Below are 20,904 nucleotides of genomic sequence, written 5' to 3' on the forward strand. Positions count from 1 at the left end.
AAAGCTATTATTTTGGTACTAACACAAACAGAACAGCTCCATGGCGCTGAAATAGACTGCCTTACATACAGTTCCTCTGGATGACAGGCATACAAAGAGGGCAGGACTACAAAGGGTGACGAAGACCAATTCTGACAGCAGCATGCGAAAATCAGTCTCGCCACAACAAAATACTTTCTCATAATTAAATACCAAAGTCAAATCATATTTTGAATAGAAACTTAGCATTAGCATTTCACTAATGCCCTTCTACTACCTCCCAGACCCCAATAAACATTCTGGAATTAAGACCAGCAAGAAGGTCCTGGTATGTCATGAGGATATCATTCATGAATAATCATTCAGTCTTGCATGTGTTTGCCCATGTGGTGTTCTGATTCTCCTTTCAAACTTGGGTTTCTGGAGAATGATACACATGTAAGGTAAAACATTGCTCTAAGGTGAACAGTGGAAAAATTCCAAGGATTTGTAAGCAATCTCAATCAACATAAAGTGACAATTTTGACAATTTCTTTTAGGAACACTACCAATAAACGCCATATACGTACACACACACCTGCTTTCTTTACAGTATTAAAAGCTAAAGCAAAAAGTAAGTAGAAGATATAAAATCAGAGCCAGAATTAATGAACTAGAAAACAGAAAAATCAATGAAATCAATCAAGAAAATTAATGAAAAGTAGAATCTTTGAGAAGATCAATGAAATTGATAAACCTCTAACCAGATTGATATGAAAAACGAGAGCAATAACAAATCATCCATATCAGAGACGATACTATACGGATATTAAAAGCATAAGAGGATACTATGAATTTACATCAAATGGACCCATTTCTTAAAAGACCCAAACTACTAAAGCTCATTCAAAGAAGAAAACATAAATGAATCTATGTCTATTAAGAAAAGTAGAATTTGTAGTTAAAAATCTTCCCAAACAGAAAACTCAAGGTCCAAATAACTTCAGCAGTTAAGGAAGAATTCAACTAAACATTTAAGGAAGAATTAATAATCAATCCAACATAAAAAACTTAAGCAGAGAGACTATAAATCCCTGATTACTCTAATACAGAACCCACTCAAAATCATTTTACAAAAAAACCTACAAACCAATAACTCTTCACAAACATCAACATGAAACATTTTTCACAAAATTTTAACACATGGAATCTACTGACATATAGAAAGAGTAATACATCATGACCAAGTAGGATTCATTGAATTGGATAGCAGCAATCAACCATGTAGGTTGATTGAATATTCAAAATTCAATCAACATAATTCACCATTTTAACAAGCTTTTTAAAAAAAGCAACAAAAGCCAAACAATAATCTCAATAGAGAAAAAAATATTTCATAAAATCCAACGTTAATTACTGAACAAAAACTCCCAGCAAACTAGGAATAGAAAGGAACTTCCTCAACAAGACAAAGAGCATCTGTAAAAAAAATCGATAGTGAACATCACTCTTAATGATGAACGAATGAATGCTTCCCTCAAAGATTAAGATTAAGAAAGTCTGCTCTTGCCACGTCTATTCGCCACCATCCTGGAGGTGTTAGTCATGCAATTGTCAAGGTCTGAGATTTTATTTTACCCTATTTATTTGCCTGTTACTGTTTCGTGGATGCTGGCAAAAGACAGGAGACGCCTGAGTCATAGACATAAGATTTCACTGTTCATGGCACAATAAAGGGAACAAGCGCCATGTTTGCACAGATCCCCCCACCCTCAAAGTCTCACAGGGCTATGTGGAGGAGGATTCAGATGGATGCCTGTACACACAGTACCATATCTACAGTAAAGAAATCCTCAAGCTTAGGGAATCTCCTGCTTTCATGGTAAGCGTTAAGCCAGCCTACTCTTTGTTCAAAAGATAAAAAATTCCATCATCCCATGAGGTTGCTCACTGCAATCCTAACCGTGAGAAATAGCCTGGTAGAGAACAGTTGAACAGCACTGAATTCTTGGCATACCTAGCAATACATATAGGAGTATGAGAGACTCATAGAGGAATCATCTTCCAATAGCAATAAAGCAAGAAAAAGAAACAAAAGGCATCTGTCCGTATTTACAAGTTGACAGCATTGCTGTAGAAAGTGGTGGAATCTATTTTCTTTTTAAGCTACTGGAACTAATAGCTATCAGTACAGCAAGGTGGCAGCATACAAGATCAGGATGCAAAAATCAACTATTTCTAATGCCTATAAGAAAACAATTGGAAATTGAAATTTTAAACATAATACCATTCATAGTGGCATCAAATAAACATGAAATACTTTGGAACAAATCTGAAAAAGATGTGTAAGTTCTGTACACTGAAAGCTACAACAAAATACTGCTAGAGATATTTTAAAAGACCTAAACAAATGGAGAAATATTGCTTTCTTGGGTTAGAAGACTCCATGTTATTAACATGTCAATTCTCCCCAGATTGATCTACACTACAGATTTGTCATAATCCCAATCAAAATCCCAGCAGGCCACTTGTAGGAACTGAAGAGATTCTAAAACTTATTTGCAGTTGCCAAGGACCTAGAATCCTAAAACAATTTTGTAAAAGAAGAACAAAGTGAGAAGACTGACACCACCTGATTTCAGGTTTTACTGTAAAGCCACGGTGATGAAGACAATACGATAGTGCCATAAAGAAAAACAAATAGACCAAAGGGACTGATTCAGAGTCTAGAAATAGGTTCACACGTACATGGACAATTGATTTTCAACAGAGGTGAAAACAAGCTCAGTGAGAAAAAAATCGTTTTCCAAGCAAATAGTACTGTAACTGGAACACATGAATATGTTGTACATATGGAAAAAAGCAGAAACAAAAATACCAAAAAAGCTTCTTCGTTCCATACGTTGTTTTATATATATAAATTACCTCAAAATGGATCATAAACCTAATTGTATAATCTCAAGCTATAAAATTTCTAGAAGATACAGAACATTCTGTGACTTTGGGTTAAGTAAAGATTGATTCAATAAGACACCCAAAGCATAATCCATATAAGAAAACATTAACAAACTATCTTAGCAGAACTTACAATTTCTGCTCTTTGAAAAACACTGTTAAGAGACTAAAAAGACAAGCCAGACTAAGAAAAAATATTTTATAAAGGCATTATATCCAGAATATATTTGTTTAAATACTCTCAAAACTCAGTAAGAAAACAACTCAATTTTTAAAAAGTCAAAAGATTTGAACTAACATCAACCCAAAGAAGATAGACCATGGCAAACACACATATAAAAAAATGCTCAATATGTCATTAGAAAAATGCAAATTAAAACCACAATGAAAAAGCACTACATACACGTACCTATTAGAAGGGACAAAATTAATAAAACTGACCATACCAGCACTGGGGAGGGTGTAGAGGAGCTAGAACTCTCACGTGAAGCCAGTGGCATAGTGAAATGGGACAACCTCTTTGGAAAACAGTTTGGCCATTCCTCAAAAAGTTAAACACACAGGGCGGCGCCTGTGGCTCAGTGACTAAAGCGTCAGCCCCATATACCGAGGGTGGCGGGTACAAATCCGGCCCGGCCAAACTGCAACAAAAAACTAGACGGTCGTTATGGTGGGTACCTTTAGTCCCAGCTACTCGGGAGGCTGAGGCAAGAGAATTGCCTAAGCCCAGGAGCTGGAGGTTGCTGTGAGCTGTGACGCCACAGCACTCTACCCTGGGAAATAAAGTGACACCCTGTTTCTTAAAAAAAATTAAAAAATTGGCCATTCCTCAAAAAGTTAAACACACATCCACCATATGATTCAGCCATTCCACTCCTGGATGTATACCCATGAGAGGTGAAAGTGTATGTCCAAAGACTTGTACATAAATATCCCTAGCAACTTTATGTGTCATAGCCAAAACAGGAAGCAATCTAAATTTCTACCACCAGGTGAACACACAAACAACTTGTGACATAGCTAAAAAATGGAACGCTACTCAGAACGAAAAAAAAAATGAACTATTGAGACATGCAACAAAATAAATCCATCTCAAAATAATCAAACTGGGGGGTGGGAAGCAGATAGGGAAGAGTACACATTGTATGATCCTAATCATATAAAATAATTTTTTTAACTCTTTTTTTTTTTTTGAGACAGAGCCTCAAGCTGTCACCCTGGGTAGAGTGCCGTAGCATCACCACTCACAGCAACCTCAAACTCTTGGACTCAAGTGATTCTCTTGCCTCAGCCTCCCAAGTAGCTGGAACTACAGGCGCGCACCATAACGCCTGGCTATTTTTTGGTTGCAGCCGTCATTGTTGTTTAGCGGGCCCGGGATGGATTTGAACCCTCCAGCTCAGGTGTATATGGCTGGCGCCTTAGCCGCTTGAGCCACAGGCGCTGAGCCGTATAAAATAATTTTTAAAATACAAACTGCTATAGCAACAGACAGCAGATACCTGCAGGCTGGCTGCAGATGGGGAGGAGGGCAGGAGAAAGTGTTTACTGAGGTATACGAGGAAACAGCGAGGTGAGGAGTATAATCGGTATCTTGATTAGGGTAATAGTTTCATGGGTGCATATGTAACAACATGTGTACACTTTAGGTCACTGCGGTTATGTATAGCTTAATAAAGCTGTTCTGTAAAATCTATTATTTTCTTAACCAAAAATTCATTTATCACCATATTCCCAGAAAGGCCTTATATAGCACTGTGTAACAACTGTGAAATGTTAGTGTAAAAGCTTGTTGTACAAGCTCTCAAAGGAACAGAACTCTCGCGTTTACATCTCCAGCTACCATTAAAGCGAATTAGCTCTTCTCAAACTGAGTTATAGAAAATATGTTTTCCTCATGAGAGCAAATTTCCAACCCTTGTGCACACAGCCACTGCTGAGTCTCTTCCTCTGAAAACCCCGTCTTCCCTAATCTTGTTTATCCACATTGTCTCAAGAAACTTGCAGTAGTGAAGCCAAAATAGAAAACATTTTATGGTTTCAGGAACTCACGAAAGATCACGACCTTGCAGTGACAGCTCGCTATTGCTCATACTCACCTGAGCTGGCTTGCTACAGATGACACCGTGAATCTCCAAATAGCTGAAGGTTAACTCGAGCTACGATGAGGGAAAGGGAGAAAGAAAGACTTATAATGAAAGTTTTAAGACATGTAATTCTAGGTAAAAACACTATAATTAGAAACAGCCCAAGAGCAAATAAGATAGTGGGTATCTCCTGAAGGCAAGCTGGTTTAATATCTACATTCATTCAATAACACAGAACCTAACTTACCATATTTCAGAAAAAGAATTATTCACTTTACTAAGGAATTGAAAGGAATTTACATGCTCAACTTTTTGCACTTCTCAACTTTTTATTCAATGAGAAATGAATGTATGAAAGGAAACCTCTAAATATATTTTTTCCCTTTTTCACTTCAAAATTTTGCTTCAGAAACTCACATCAGGATAAAGTCATGGTTGCTTTTCTCTTCGTTCTAGACCCTTTCCTCTTTGTGTTCCACTCTCACCATTTGCCAGTCATTCAATCTTCCTTCTGTCGTCCTCCATAAATATTAATAGTTCGAATAGATTTAGAGAAATAAATCCTTATTTATCTCAACAAAATCCATACCTATCTGAATAAATCCATAAACCCACAAAGTATTTAGGAATTTTAAATTGTGCTTAAATTAAACACACATAGTTAAATAAAATCCTCCCCTTTCTTTGCATGTAGATAAATAATAATTTATTTCCTTTCTATTTTAGCAAGTGTCCTTTCTTCTGTTTTCCTGCAATCATCAGTTCTTTCTCTTCAAACTCTCTCCAGTCTCTCACTCTTAGCCTATTTTTCCTGGTCAATAGTCACTCATCTTTTCGCCAGTTTTGCAGTCCTCCGTCTTATTACAGCAAACAGTCACCCGGCATGGGTCTGCAGATAAAGGGGGCTGAGTTGGATCATTTTATTTTTTATTTTACCCTGTCACATTAGACCTAGAAATGTAAGATAAAAGAGCCCATCCAGAACCAAACCCACAAGAGATTTAGTTCTGCTCCCTACCATGATACATTAGTAGGATAAATCTTAGAGCAGAAATCCCTGAATCTCCAATCAAACATTTCAAAGTTTGGAGATGAGGGCTTTCACTTAGTCAACTGACAGGCATTTGTGGAAAGCCAACTATGTGTCAGCACTGGAACTAGAAAGAGAAATGAGATGTGTATTTTGTCTTCCAGGAGTTAATACAGTGTTGAAGGCACATGTTAAAAACATTCAGTTAGAGTGGAAGCTTTCTCACCCATCAATATCAGGATCAGTGTATGGTTTGGTTTTCATTCAAAGCAGAGAATTATTTTCTAAAAAGTATACCTATCTATCTCTGTAGTTTTAATTTATAAACTTATTTCCATTTGCCGTGCTTTATCGTAGTGCCAAAGATTTTCTCTGAGTTAACCACACTGGGTGGCACTCAGTGGCCTTTCCTTGCGAGCCACACCCACATGCATGACTTCCAGCTACCAATTCAAGTCTCTTTAAATATAGTGAGAAAACTGGAAGACACCTGAAAAGCAACCTGAGGTCAGGAGGTTTCTAGATCACCATGATCCTGATACTCTTCATTCCCCCAAACTTTAACAGTTGTCTGGTCTTTAGGACAGTAATATTTTTAAGCAATTTGCTTTTATTAACATTCAATATTTCACAGACATGCTCTTTTTTCACTCATATTTCATTGCTATGTGAAATACCTTTCATTAAAAACATTTGCTATAATAATTATCACTGCTATGAACATGTTTCTGTGGCTCAGTGAGTAGGGCGCTAGCCCCATATGCCGAGGGTGGCAGGTTCAAACCCAGCCCCGGCCAAACTGCAACAAAAAAATAGCCGGGCGTCGTGGCGGGCGCCTGTAGTCCCAGCTCCTCGGGAGGCTGAGGCAGGAGAATCGCGTAAGCCCATGAGTTAGAGGTTGCTGTGAGCTGTGTGACGCCACGGCACTCTACCAAGGGCGGTACAGTGAGACTCTGTCTCTACAAAAAAAAAAAAAAAAACAAAGCATTGACCCTCAGTGGGCATCTCATTCAATGGGTGAGAGCAGGTGGGAACAGGTGCACTGTTACAGACTAACAGCTGTGAAAATGCAGCTGCCATCAGTCAGCATCAATCAGGATAGGAATGGGCACCTTTGGTCAACTTGGTCCAGCCAGGTTAGTGCTAAGTCAATTAAGATGCTCCTACTGCACCTGAAGGCTATCTGTGGCATAACGAAGTGCTAGAAGTTAGAAATGAGAGGTAATACTTCAGCTAGGCCCTAAAGCAGTGGTTCTCAACCTTCCTCATGCCGCGGCCTTTTAATACAGTTCCTGTGGGTTGTGACCCACAGGTTGAGAACTGCTGCCCTAAAGACTGGTTCCAAACTTGTCAAGCAAACAAAGGATACAAAGGGAAATTCAGAAAAAGAATATGCAAAAACACAGAGGCATTAAAAGAACTAGGACAAGGCAGAAACTAAAAGGAGTAGATCCTGCAGTGTCACCAATCAATAAGGGATGACTGGCTGCGTCTATAATTAGTCAAAGTCCCAGGTTATTAATAACAGTGGAGAAGGGAGCCATACTTAGAATGGTTCAAATCATTGTCTCATCTCATCCATGCCTAGTTTTATCAGGCCTTTACTCCCAGTCCCTATGACTGATCATTCTCCTACTCCAGCCCACCCCAAAGACAGTTTAAAGAATGTCAGTAGATTAGATTTATTGGCAAGAGGAAGCAGGAAGACTAGATAGGAAGTTGAGACAGGAGCAGGCTGCGTGAAGACGAAGACATTTTTGAGACAGCAGCACAGATATTGGTGATGGATTAGATAAGAGGAAGGAATTAACCCAGATTATCAACAGCTTTTCCACAAGTCTCTTGCTCACCCCATTTCATTCCCCTAGGAAGGCCATGCCCATCCCACAGGCAACAGATCAAAATCTACATGTGATTATGTGGCTATCCTTTAGCAGCTCCTGCCATTCCCCAAGTAACAGTCTATGCTCAGCTTCTTAGAGCCAGGCGTAGGTCCTGCCCATCCTTCCAAGCTGTTTTCTTCCCACCAAAGCCTCCACCTTTGGCCCACACTCCAACTGCCCCAAATCACTATGATCTTCCAGACTGCTAAATCTTTTGAGCAGTGTTAGACCTCTTACTGGCTTGGCTGTTGTCAAATGACCCTTCAACTAGCCTTCTCTGCAAACCCTTCCCTCATCTGATAATTACCTGCCTAACCCCACCAAAAAAAAAAAAAAAAAGCATAGTAGGGATCTTCTGGGGGTGATGGCAAAGTTCTATTCTTCACCTAGGTGTGACTGCAGAGGAATTTGCTTTGTGTTAATAATCGCTAAGATGTAAATCTCAGTTTTGCCCATATTAACTGTACATGTGGTACATTTCACAATAAAAAGTCAAAGAAAAACATGTTTAATTAATCAACTCCCAAAGAATAGAGAAGACATCTACATCACAATCAGTGCTTATTTTACACTAAGGTTCTGAACATAATTATTAAAGCAGAAAATGAAGATTTTTTACACTGCACATGAAAATCAGCCTTCTGCAAGGGGAGGAAACATGTAAGTAGATCATGCACATGTTTTTCCCTTGGGAAGGATTTGCCTTTGTTTATGATGGTGACAAAATCAGAAATCAGAACCAATGTCCAAACTACCCTAGCCAGGCTGATTGTGAAACATTATACATACATCTGATGAGATGAAGCAAGGCCTTCCGTGAGAAGCAGAGTAAGAAGAGGTTAGAATAAGTTCATCTAGGAGAAGGAAGGCAGGTGAATTTCCAGTAGGTAATATACCTTCTACTGCAGCAAACCATTCTAGGGTATGCATATTATTCAGGAAGCTTCTATTCAATAGAGTACTTGACTGTTTTCTTAAGCTTACAAAATTCCTTTCTGCAATTAGATTTTTCATCAATGGGACAATGCTTAATTCACTTCCTTTCATCCTGCCTTCAGGCATTTTGTGTATAGGCAGTTTATTCCAACTTCACAGACATAATAATTGATTTTATTTATAACATAAACATACAGACTCACTTTATATTATCAAAAGGGTCTGGGACCAAAAGTCTCATTCTTTGGAGAAACTTTATAAAAGCTAACAATTTCTATGACGAGAGGGAGAGAAAGAAAAAGGAAGAAAGGAAAGAAAGAAAGAAGGAGGGAAGGAGGGAGGGAGGGAGGGAAGTGGAGACGGAGGTCGGGAGGGGCAAGTACCCTAAGCCTATGACTAGCAAATGGTGGGTTGGTATCTTCCCAAAGTTCAGTGAAAATCATGCAAATCATTAGATTGTAAGTCCTAAAAGATCCTTTGCATTTGTAACTATAGTACTCTATTTGGCACAAAAATAGAAATTCATGAAACAGTGGCCACATGTTAACTTTTAATGAACAAAAAAGAACCAAGAAAATGAGCAAATAACACTGCACCCTAACACAGTATAGTAAGGCTGAAAGCATCTACCAAACCTCACCCATTTTCCTGCATATGTGGGTAGGGGAGGCAGTTAAATGTAGAAAACAATAGGACATGGTGAGTCTAATTCCACTTTATCCCATTCATTACTTGTGAATCCTTAGACAAGTCAACTTGGCATCTTACAAAGTTACTGAGAGAATTAAATGGCATAACATACTTAAAATACACTTCAGGGCCATGTACAGTGGCTCACACCTATATCCCAGGACTTCAGGAGGCCAGGGTAGGAGTACTGCTTGAGACAAGGAATCAATACCAAGACTCCATCCCTATAAAAAATTTTTTTAAATTGGGGGGTTATGGCATGTGCCTGTAGTCCCAGTTACCCATGTGGCTGAGGTGGGAGGATCACTTAAGCCCAGGAGTTCAAGGCTACAGGGAACTTTGATTATGCCCCTGCACCCCAGCCTGGGTGACAGAGTGAGACCCTGTCACTTAAAAAAGAAAAAGATACACTTAGTACATAGCTCATTAAATTCTAGTAATGAGAGTGTAGTTTAGCTGATGCTTTGCAACCAGATTCCTTTGATTATAATCACAGACCACCTACATGTTTAACCTTGGGCAAGTTACCGAACCTCTTTGTGCCTCAGTTTTCTCATACATATAAAGTGGACGTATGGTCTCAGGAGATTCTTTTAATGATTAAATTAGTTACTAAGATCTCTCAATAAATTTTAGTTATCATCAATATCCTTTTAGGGGAGAAATATCCCAATTCCCTGTTACCATTCAGTCCTTATCCTATAAAAATGACGTAGTTACCATAAACAAAGAAGCCCTTACTATGCCTAATTCACAAGCTATGAGTTCAACCTTTAATTTGCACCATATTATGAAGGCATCTCATAAAAAATGTTATATACATCTTTCAAAGAACAGAGTGATGCCATGTTATTTTTTTTATAAGCAACACGAGAGGACATGGAGAACAGCTACGGTGGTTACATCACGGGCAGTGTAACCTTTAAAGCTATGAAGGTTATTTCTCACACATCTATGGCCTTAGAAAAATCTGCCAGTATCAGACTGGAGGAAATAAGAAGCAGACTTGAAGAAAGTAGAAATTAAGCCCCATTTGTGGGAGAAAATCTACTGCAACATAAAGCACAAAATGCTTCTCCCCTTTTCTCATGATGTCTTTATACAGCAAGAGGAAACAAAAGAGTGAAAAATGTCTGTCATCACAAACTTTAGGCGCTGTCTGGGGAGAAGGAAGGAAAACAGGAGCGTGCTAAGAAAAGTCGGAACTCATTAGGCTAAATCATAAGTATGTAAGTGAGGTACGAGTGCGTGCTGTGTTGGGGTATAACTGTGTGTGTGTGTGTGTGCGTGTGCACGTGAGTGTGCTGTGTGTGTGTCTTGGAAGGCAGAAGCTCATCAGTGCTTACCTTGGTGGGGACTCGCACCGTCACGAGGAAGGCTCGGCATGATGTGAGCACCTGTAAGACAGGGGCAGCAGCGTCAGTGTAAGTTATGGACAAGTGAGCCTGGCGGGTTTGGGTGTTATCCACAGACCTTAAACGAGACAGAAGCCTCAAAAGACTAGATGGCTTGGCTCCTGCCAAGTAGGAATCATTAAGTGACCTAGGACAGCTTCTTGGCCCTATAAAATTCTTTTTAATTTAAGAGTCCTTGTATCAAGGTCCATATTGAAAAAGTCACCTGTAAAACCTCAAGATGAGAATTCAGCCAGCATTCCAAAGGACCAACAGATTTTGGTTGAGCAAGCAAGACAGGTCTCTGTGTTATTAAAATACAGCCATCTTATAAATAGTCACAAGCCCCACTATATGTAGCATCAACAGGAAACTTAATAAAAAGGCCAAGTATTCATTCACAATTCCTGAGTTACAACTGCCACCCACATTTGCCTTTTGCTTTCCATTCTCTGTTCTCTAGCTGATAAATCTACATAAAGCACAGACAGCAAAATCATGCTAAGCTTCAAAAAAATCATCCACAGCTTTTCAGCTATGCCTCTGTCCATCTTAGGGAAAACATTTATGGAAGTTTCCTTTCTGATACTCAGCTAAGAACATACACAGCAGGTGCCAAAAACTATATATACATTTTAAGAAAGAAAAAAACTGTATTAAAATTGTAATACTCAATATATACCATTGTAATACTCAATATATAACATTATCAATACTCAAATATACCATTGTAATACTCAATATATAACATTATCTTGCATATTACACCTTGTATCTCTTCTGATTGCAGAAATCAAACATGAATTGAGTATTACAATTTTAATATAGTTTTTTTTTTTTTTAAAAATGTGAATACAATATTCTGGCACCCTCTATATACTCCATGGGGCCCCATATGCCTGTAGTCCCTTCTTGCCCAGCAGGCTGAATTAGTAGTTTAAATCTTAAGGAGGGAATCCCAGGTCCACAGCCTTCACCTCCAAGCATCCACTTACAACTTTGATCCAGCCTCATGAGCCTTTGAGATCAAGAAAGGCTCCAAGGCTTATTGTTTCATCATATCTCATTTAATGTGCATGGCACTCCATGAGAGAAACACTTACTATTATCCCCATTTTAAGATGAAGAAACTGAGACACACAGAGTAACTAATGCAGGTCCCCCAATAAGTAGGTGGTGGAACTATTATTCAAACCCAGATGATATAACTCCAGGAACAGAGCTCTTAATTACTTATACTGGGTCTCCGATCTCATCTTTCCAAGAACCAGATTCCTCAATAGTCCACACAGAAACGTAGACAAGTCATAGAACTTTAAAACCAGAAAGAAGCAAAACAGGAAAAAGGATTATCAGTAGAATGAAAAATGTTTGGATATCATAAGAAAAAGGACCAGCGCCCTACTACTCCGCACATGTGCACACTCTCTCTCACCCGCTCTCTTTCTCCATCTCTATTGTGTATCTGTCTACCTGATTCTACACACACACCTCTCGGTCTACCTGTGTCTCTCCTCACTGGCTCCCCATCCTTCCTTCTGAACCCTCTCTCTGCCGTTACAGCCGGTATCCTAATAGCCCGCCCCGTCTTGCTCCATCACCTCTTTTCCCTCCCTAGCTTCCATTCTGTCCTCCATTCCCCAGTCCTTTCTCTATGGGAATCATATGTTTTTTAATGCCTTTTGGAAAACATTAGATACCAGTCACAGAAGAAATACTGTGTTCTGGAAGGGTATTTCATTTGTAACACAGTCACAGAGAAATTTCAACAAAAATGAACTACAAATGATGAGACAATTTTTGGCATCATTACACAAGAAGCACATCGGTAATTAAGTGATTACAAGGTCTCCTGTGTAAATCTAATTAATAAGTCTTAAAAGCTAATCTCAAAATAGGCACCCCAAACAATTGAATACAACAGCCATCACTAGCATACAGCACCAGCTGACCAGTCCACCCTTTGACAATTGTTGCACTTTGGGGAGTAACTCTCCCACAGTCAGCCAGGAGGATCAGATGGCCTGTTTGTCTTCTCTTGACCTCCCCTCTCCAGAACTGCCACCACAGGGGATTTATAGGGACTGCTGACAGAGCATTAACTAAGGTTAGTACATTTAAAACAAAAGGAGAGAAAAATACAGTGTTCATATAGATTCACCTTTTGATTAAAGGTCAACATTTTGATCATATGTAGATAATGAGTTTCTAATGGTACTTACTGTCTTCCCTTTGGCATTAATAGGGTTCAGAGTCTATGGCCCCATGTGTCAACTCGCTTTTTAAAGAAATATCTCAAGACAGCAAAAGTATACGGTATCCTTCAGAAGTTTGACCAGGCCAGGCCCAGTGGTTCACACCTGTAATCCTCGCACTCTGGGAGGCCAAGGCGGACAGATTGCCTGAGCTCAGGAGTTCAAGATCACAGAGTAAGAGAAAGACCTGGTCTCTATAAATCACCAGGTGTTGCGATGTTGTGGTGAGCACCTCTACTACCAGCTACTCAGGATCACTTGAGCCCAAGAGTTTGAGGTTGCTGTCAGCTATGATGTCACAGCACCCTACCAAGGGCGACAGAGTTAGACTCTGTCTCAAAATAAATATGAAGGAAGGGAGGAAAGGAGAGAGGGAGAGAGAGACCACAATAGTCTGTTTGAAAAGAGACCTTCTGTGAAGAAGCCCTGGATTTGTAGAAAGGCAAATAAGCCCAAAGCTCTGTGATGGTTGGTCCCCATTTCTGATGGTCAAGTAGAATCCCCAGGGACGTGGGGATGAAAAGGGATGGGGGAGATAGAGGAAACCATCCAAAGTTGACCCAGTCTTTCCTAAGACTGCTCACTTGTAAGCACAATAGTGTAGCAATACGTCGACGCAACAGTGAAAACTATAACTACTACTACTGTTCAAGCAGAATTGTGCCTCTTGTCCTAACAACAATCGAGCCAATAAATGAGGCTACATTCATATCTGGAATCCTAATGAACTCAATCTCCCAGGTTCCCAGTTTGGCTACAAACCTGCCCTAGGATTTATAGTCTCAGAGGATTTGCAGCACATATGCATGGCTTCTAGCAGGATTGGGGAGGGGGAATTGTACAGAAAAACTCCTCTCTGATTTACCAGAGATAATGTTTCTTGATAATGAATACCTCCTGGGTGGCTGGCATAAGAAGCATCTTTTTAATTAATTAATTAATTTATTTATTTATTTATTTTTATTTTTGACACACTGTCTCACTTTGTCACCCTCAGTAGCTCACAGCAACCTCAAACTCTTGAGCTCAAGTGATTCTCTTGCCTCAGCCTCCCAAGTAGCAATGTCCACAGGGGCCAGCCACAATGTTCAGCTATTTTACAGACAGGTCTCACTCTTGCTCAAGAGTTTAAGATAAGAAGCATCTTAATTATAAGTGACCAATTCTTCCTGTTCTCTCAAGACAAGAAACATTTTAGTGCTAAGAATCTTGTATCCAGGAAATCAGGACAGTTATCAACTTACTGTTTGAATTTTGGAATCAGAAAGACTTAAATTCACATTCTGACTCTGCCACTTTCTGTCTGCATAAAGCTGATAAGGTTAGTTCACCTCTAGAGATTTAGAGGTAACAAAGTTACAATTCAGCGCTTACACCCCTGAAACGCCTCATACAAGAGGTTTCAGACAAGAATATTCTTCTGCAGACCTGTTACTGTTACGAAGATGAAGATGAAGTAAAACACAACTGCAGACAAAACCCTAGCCCAGCACCTAGCGTGTCTTTGCTAAATATCAGCTCTTATTACAACTTAAGTATTAACAGCCTCTTAGATTTAGATTCCTAAAGTAAGATTAAGTATAAGTAATTATACCTACTGGATTTTTAAATAATTGTTTTTGTCAACAGAACAAAACAAACAACAAAAACCACAAAGATACTGAGGCTTCTCCTAGCCTGAAATTTTCCATTCACATCTTTGACCTTGTCAGAGAATTTTCTTACAAAGTTAAAAAAAAATTAGGGGGCATCAGAGGGAGTATCTGTGCTTAGTCAAGGAACCTTAACCACAAAGGGCAAGCTATAACTTCCCTACCACCTCCCCCAGGAAGGCCCATTCTTCCACTAAGGCTTTAGCATGCAAATCACACTTTCAACCTCTATAATGAATTTCTTCTCTCTTTCATTGAAATGCAAGCAGCAGCCCAGTTCCCTCTGAGGCTTCTTAGTTCAACTTTTTACCTTCAAAATTGCACTTGGAAACATTTATTAAAATCCTCCTTACTGTTAAGACTCACAGTTTAGCACAGAAGCTTAAATATTCTTATGGAGGTGATATATTATATAACGATGTCAGCTATGGAACCATCTCACTGCACACTTATTAAAAACTGAAATAGATACCTGTTTCACCATCTTAAATAACTCCATTGCCTAAAACCTACTGCTGTGCCGGCAATCCATAAATTCATGCCTCTAAATCCACCTTTTCTTGTGCCTTTCTTTTAAAATCGGGCTCTATGTGCCAAACATTCAACAAATGGCCTTATACCCCTCAAGCGTTTTCTCATTTGCAAGCAAACTAAATGCTGAATGTCATTTAATACTTTCCCTCTCTTCTGAAGTCTCAGCTCCAAGTGCATTACCAATACGACCTCATTAATCCAAGACAGAAACCTAGGTGAGGGAGAGAGGCAGGTAGTGAGCTTCCTTGTCACCACTGTGGAGAGTTATGAGTGACAAAAGCTAAGAGACAGACTTAGATAGGCAAGGTCACCCAGAAAGTTGAAGGGGAGTACACATCTCCCCTGGCTCTGAGCTTCCTAACGCTATACAAAGCTATGATGACCACCATCCTCTCTAGCCAAAGCAGGACACTTTACCCAAAAGGAAGACCAAAAATATATTGTTTTAGTGCAATTCCTGGCCTCAAATTATTTTTAAAATCGGAACATCATACTTCACAGGCAGCTGTAGGATATACTGTTATTAATAGGTGTGCCCTGGCGAGGTAGGGCACTAGTTGAAAGTTACAATCCCTGCTCCAGAAGCAGCACCCTTCCCCCTAGTAGTTTTACAAATAAAGTTTTATTGAAACACAGCCACACCCATTTGTATAATGTATTGTCTATGGCTCCTTTCAAATAACAGAGGTTTCCTGACTCACAAAGCCCAAAATATTTATCAACCCCTGGTCAAGTGGTTTAGAGGACAAATTGTGAGGTCAGCCTGCCTGGGTTTGGACCCAAGCTTCACTATTTAGTATCTATGTACCTCAGAGCAAACTACTAAATCTTTTCTGTGCTTCAGTTTCTTCCTCTTTAAATTAAGGAGAATAATACATGTAGTAGCCACCCTACAGGGAGCTGGGAGACTTAAATGAGTGAATATAACTAAAGTGCTCAGAAGTGTGCTTGCACAAGGAAGTGCTACACGGTACCTGTCATGATTATACATTTATGTTTTAACATTATAATAAAATTAAAATATGTCCATCATGGTGTTAAACTAACAAGAGAGGTTACCTTCCCGCACTCTGGGTCCAGGATTATACACTCCCTGGGATACTCCCAGTTCTAAGATTTCACCCCATCCCCACTCTTCGGTTTCTATGGACTTCTAGGAATGACAAGTCCCCAGAAAATATTTGCTAAGAATTAATTCCTCCGTGGGACCCTGCTCCTTGGAATGACAGATGCTCCCTCTGTAGGGGAGCCAAGAAGCCCCTGAGTTTGGTTTCCTTTTCTGACCTCTAGTTGCAGGGGACATCTTTACACTCTTAACAACTATGCAAATCCATTCCTTTTCACTAAGTCATTTTTTTTTTCACAGTATACAGAAATGGAATGTTTACATACCATTTATCAGACACAAGGGTAAGGTGTTATTGAAGCATGAAAGAAACAAACATGTCTACTATTTCCCCACAGGTAAACACAGGGGCCACTACATCTCAGATCCTTTCTTCAAAGCACAACCTGATACAAAATTCTGGAATCTGCCATGCTGATTCTTTTAGAATAATATATTTTAAAGGCAGAGTAAAGACACCCCATTTTTAATGAAAGCATTTTAGCAGCAACACACAAATACGACTGTCTTCTTTAAGTGGTGGCATGACCACAATTCTTAGAATGAGGCCACCTCTTAGGCTAAGGGTGAAGAAAAGTCAAATACTTAGTTCCGGTCCCAGACAGTCCGGAAAGACTTCCCGTGAAGGCACTCACACGTGGCAGGATTCCTGCCCTGGCCTGTCAGGACTGGGCGAGCAGGGATCAGGGGCATCACAATTCTGCATGGGCCTGCATGATAAGAGACCTTGTCTGGTCATCACTGTCATATTTGGATTTTAAATAAATTTGCAAACAGTAGAGTCACAGTCATGCAAGGGGTACAGAAAAAATGCAACATGACTATAAACCTCATATCAACCAAAAGTTCTGCTTCATCGGCACAGGGCCTGCCGGCGTCTTCTTGAACACAACTATGAGAGAATCACTGCAACTCAATTCTAGCTAAAAATCACAGAGCTAAGAGGAATCCAAGGGTGAGTGTGCCTTTTCCATTTATTTTACAGATGACAAAATGGAGTGGGAAGGGTTAAAAGATTCCTGTGCATCCATTAGGGGTCCTTCTTTATTTTAATTAATGTAATTTTAAGCAAAAATAAATGTATTTAAAGGAAATGGAGTAGCTTTCATAATCATAAGAACAACCAGAGCTCAACAGAGACAAAATCAACTGAACAGATGGGAGAAACAGGAACTAAAGAGGAGTCCCTTCTGGCTGCTCCTGTGGGTTGAATGGACTCCAGTCATTTTTTACCCTCGCATGATTTCTCTTCAAGATCCAAAGCTTATGAGGCACAAGTCCCTGTCCTGAGCCTGACACCCAATAAAGACCACACAGAATTATTCCAAAGAAGACACAAGTGACAGCTATGGCTTGGAGACAAGGGCTCCCAGGCAGAGAGCCTGGGTTTGAATTCCCACTAGACTGGCAGTCCCCAACCTTTTTGGCACAGGGAACAGTTTCATAAAAGACAATTATTCCACAGATGGAGGGAGACTAAATTTTCATAAGGAGCATGCAACCCAGATCCCTCACATGCACACTTTACAGTAGGGTTCACACGCCTATGAGAATCTAACGCTGCCCCTGATCTGACAGGACACAGAGCTCAGGTGGCGATGTGAGCAAAGGGGGTGGCTGTAAATACAGACCAGGCTTCCTTTACTGGCCCACACTTCGCTTCCAGCTGTGCGGCCCCATTCCTAACAGACCAAGGACTGGTACTGGCCATGGCCCAGAGACTGGGGATCGCAGCACTGGACCACTCACGACTAGCCATGTAACCCTGGGCAGATGACACAGCTTCCTATGGCTCAGTTTCCTCACCTGTAACTGTAAACACATGGAGACAAGAATCTCACCTACGAAGATAACATGCAAAATACTCAGTCACACCTGGCACATGTAGTAGTCAAATAAACGTATGTCCTCTGACAAGTGTAATAATAGTAGCTCGCTGCTGGCTAAGTGGTGGAGTTGGAATAAGAAGTGTCACTTGTTTTTAATTTTAAATCTACAGCTGCAGTCTCTCACCAACCATATCATTTCAACTTGCCCATGTTTCCTGGCCTTATATTCTCATCTTCTCAAGCCACAGAGGCAACAATGACACTTCCTTTTTCCTCTCCTTTTGCCATATTAGTATTTTCAGCAAATGAAAAGAAAACAAAAAACAAATTTTCTTTCCTTCTCTTACAGCAAATTTATAAAATAGTCTCCTACTTTGTAAAAATATGGCTGTGCACAGCAGGGGGGCTTGGTTTAGATTTAATGCCATTAAATAAACAATCAGGGAAAGAGATAGTCTTCATTAAATTTAGTGACAAGAAATAGGGAGAGAAGAAAAACAGAAGATTTGGAGCGATTATATCAAGAAACCCAGGTACAGGCATTATTTATGGCAATGTTTTTCAAACTGAGGGCTACAATCCATTGCTAGGTGGTAGTTAAATCAGTTCAGTAGAGTCAAACATGGATATTAATAAAATAAAATAAACTGCAGTAGAAAGGAAAGTCAAGGTATTACAACTAGAAAATGTAAGTACTGTTTTATGAACTGTGTTTTGAGTGATATCAATATATATATATAGTACTTGTATGCAAGTGTGGGTGCGTGTGTACACACTTTTCAATACCAATATAAAATGTATTGTTCATTGTGGGTCCAGGCTTTTTTTTTTTTTTGAGACAGAGTCTCACTATGTCACCCTGGGTAGAGTGCTGTGGCCTCACAGCTCACAGCAACTCTTGGGCTTAAGTGATTGTCTTGCCTAAGCCTCCCAAGCAGCTGAGACTACAGGTGCCCGTCACAATGCCCATCTATTTTTTTGCTGCACTTGTCATTGTTGTTTAGCAGGCCTGGGCCAGGTTCAAACCCGCCAGCCCCAGTGTATGTGGCCGGTGCCCTAACCACTGAGATATGGGCACCAAGCCGATGGGTTCAGGTTTTGAAGTTTGATAAACATTGTGGCCCATGGTACCACCGGCAACTGTAAGCATAATCCACCGAGAGGTTCTGGATGAAGTTGAGGGAGTGTGGCAGATGACAAGAACATGAGCTTTAAAATCAGACTAATTTCAGAAGAAATCCTAACTTTTCCACTTTGTGACCTGACAGGGTACTAGGTGACTTGAAATCTCCAGGCTGTAGTTTCTTCACTTGTAAATTGGAGACAATATAGACCCTACTATAAGAATTACAGATAACCTATCAAATGCCAAGCTACTATAGATACTCATATAAAAGGAGCCATTACAATTGTTCTCATACTTACAGAATATACTTCTGAAAGTTATCTATAGGGATATATAAGCGAGACCTACAGAGATGTACACTTGTTAGTTAGAAAGAGAGCCAATGGGCAGTGCCCGTACCTCAGTGGGTAGGGCGCCAGCCACATACACCAACGTAGGCGGGTTCAAACCCTGCCTGGGGCCTGCTAAACAATGACAACTGCAACAAAAAATAGCTGGGCATTGTGGCAGGAACCTGTAGTCCCAGCTACTTGGGAGGCTGAGGCAAGAGAATCTCTTAAGCCCAAGAGTTAGAGGTTGCTGTGAGCTGTAATGTCACAGCACTCTACCAGGAATGGCAACGTGAGAGTGTCTCAAAAGAAAAAAGAAAAAAAAAAAGAAAGAAAGCCAAGTCCAGGAATCCAATCTACTGATCTCAGCCTTGTTCACAACACATCATCTCCAGGATGCGGCTTAAGTCAGAGTGAGAAGTTGATTTCCATGGTAACTATAATCTATCTAAGATTTAGAAAAGAATTTCCATTCTGTGTGATGATATAATAAACTTAATATAAGGGAAGATGGGCTTTGAACCCAGACCAATCTAAATTTACTTGCCACCTCTCTCATTCATCAACTACCTAACCTCTCTGAATCTTATTTTTCCTACCTATAAAATGGGTACTATACAGACTCTGTAGGATGGTTGTGAGGATTAAACGAGATGGAAAAAGCCTAGCACTATGACTAGCTCTCTGCTGGACACAATGAACTTTATGTGTCCAGGATGCTAATACCTGGCTCACAATCTCTCCATAGACCCACCCCCTTCTGTCGTCAGAGGACAAGGTGGCATGTGACTGCACAGAGCCCCGGGCACTGAAGATGCACTGCCCAAGTTAGATTCTGGCTCCATCACTCTCAAACATGGATGGTTTGGGGAAAGGCTTCTCTATTCCTCATTTTCCTCACCTGAAAAATAAGGAATCATAATATACACTTCAGTGGAGGTTGTCATAAGGATTAAACAAGGCAATATATATAAGGTGCTTAGCAAAGTGCTGGTAATAGTCAATGTGGGCATCGTGAATTATGCATCCCGACAGACTTGATAATCAGGAGGCTTTCTTATTCTTGGACCTTCTTGTCATACCCTGGACCGTGTCAGTTATTGCTTTAAACCATTTGTAG

The 20,904-nt window shown here is 40.0% G+C and overlaps 1 protein-coding gene across 6 annotated transcripts in view; it reads right to left on the reverse strand.

The window, feature by feature from the left end:
* Positions 1-20,904, reverse strand: part of CARMIL1 (capping protein regulator and myosin 1 linker 1) — a 346,904-nt gene that overhangs the window by 196,265 nt on the left and 129,735 nt on the right. For all 6 annotated transcript variants that reach the window (XM_053602593.1, XM_053602591.1, XM_053602592.1 and 3 more), the window contains exons 3-4: positions 10,886-10,936; positions 5,013-5,072 (exon numbers count right to left, since the gene is read on the reverse strand). In XM_053602593.1, coding sequence (XP_053458568.1) covers positions 5,013-5,072; positions 10,886-10,936 — 111 coding nt within the window. The remainder of the gene's footprint in view (positions 1-5,012; positions 5,073-10,885; positions 10,937-20,904) is intronic.

This window comes from Nycticebus coucang, chromosome 9, assembly GCF_027406575.1.
Source record: "Nycticebus coucang isolate mNycCou1 chromosome 9, mNycCou1.pri, whole genome shotgun sequence".
NCBI classification, from domain to species: domain Eukaryota; kingdom Metazoa; phylum Chordata; class Mammalia; order Primates; family Lorisidae; genus Nycticebus; species Nycticebus coucang.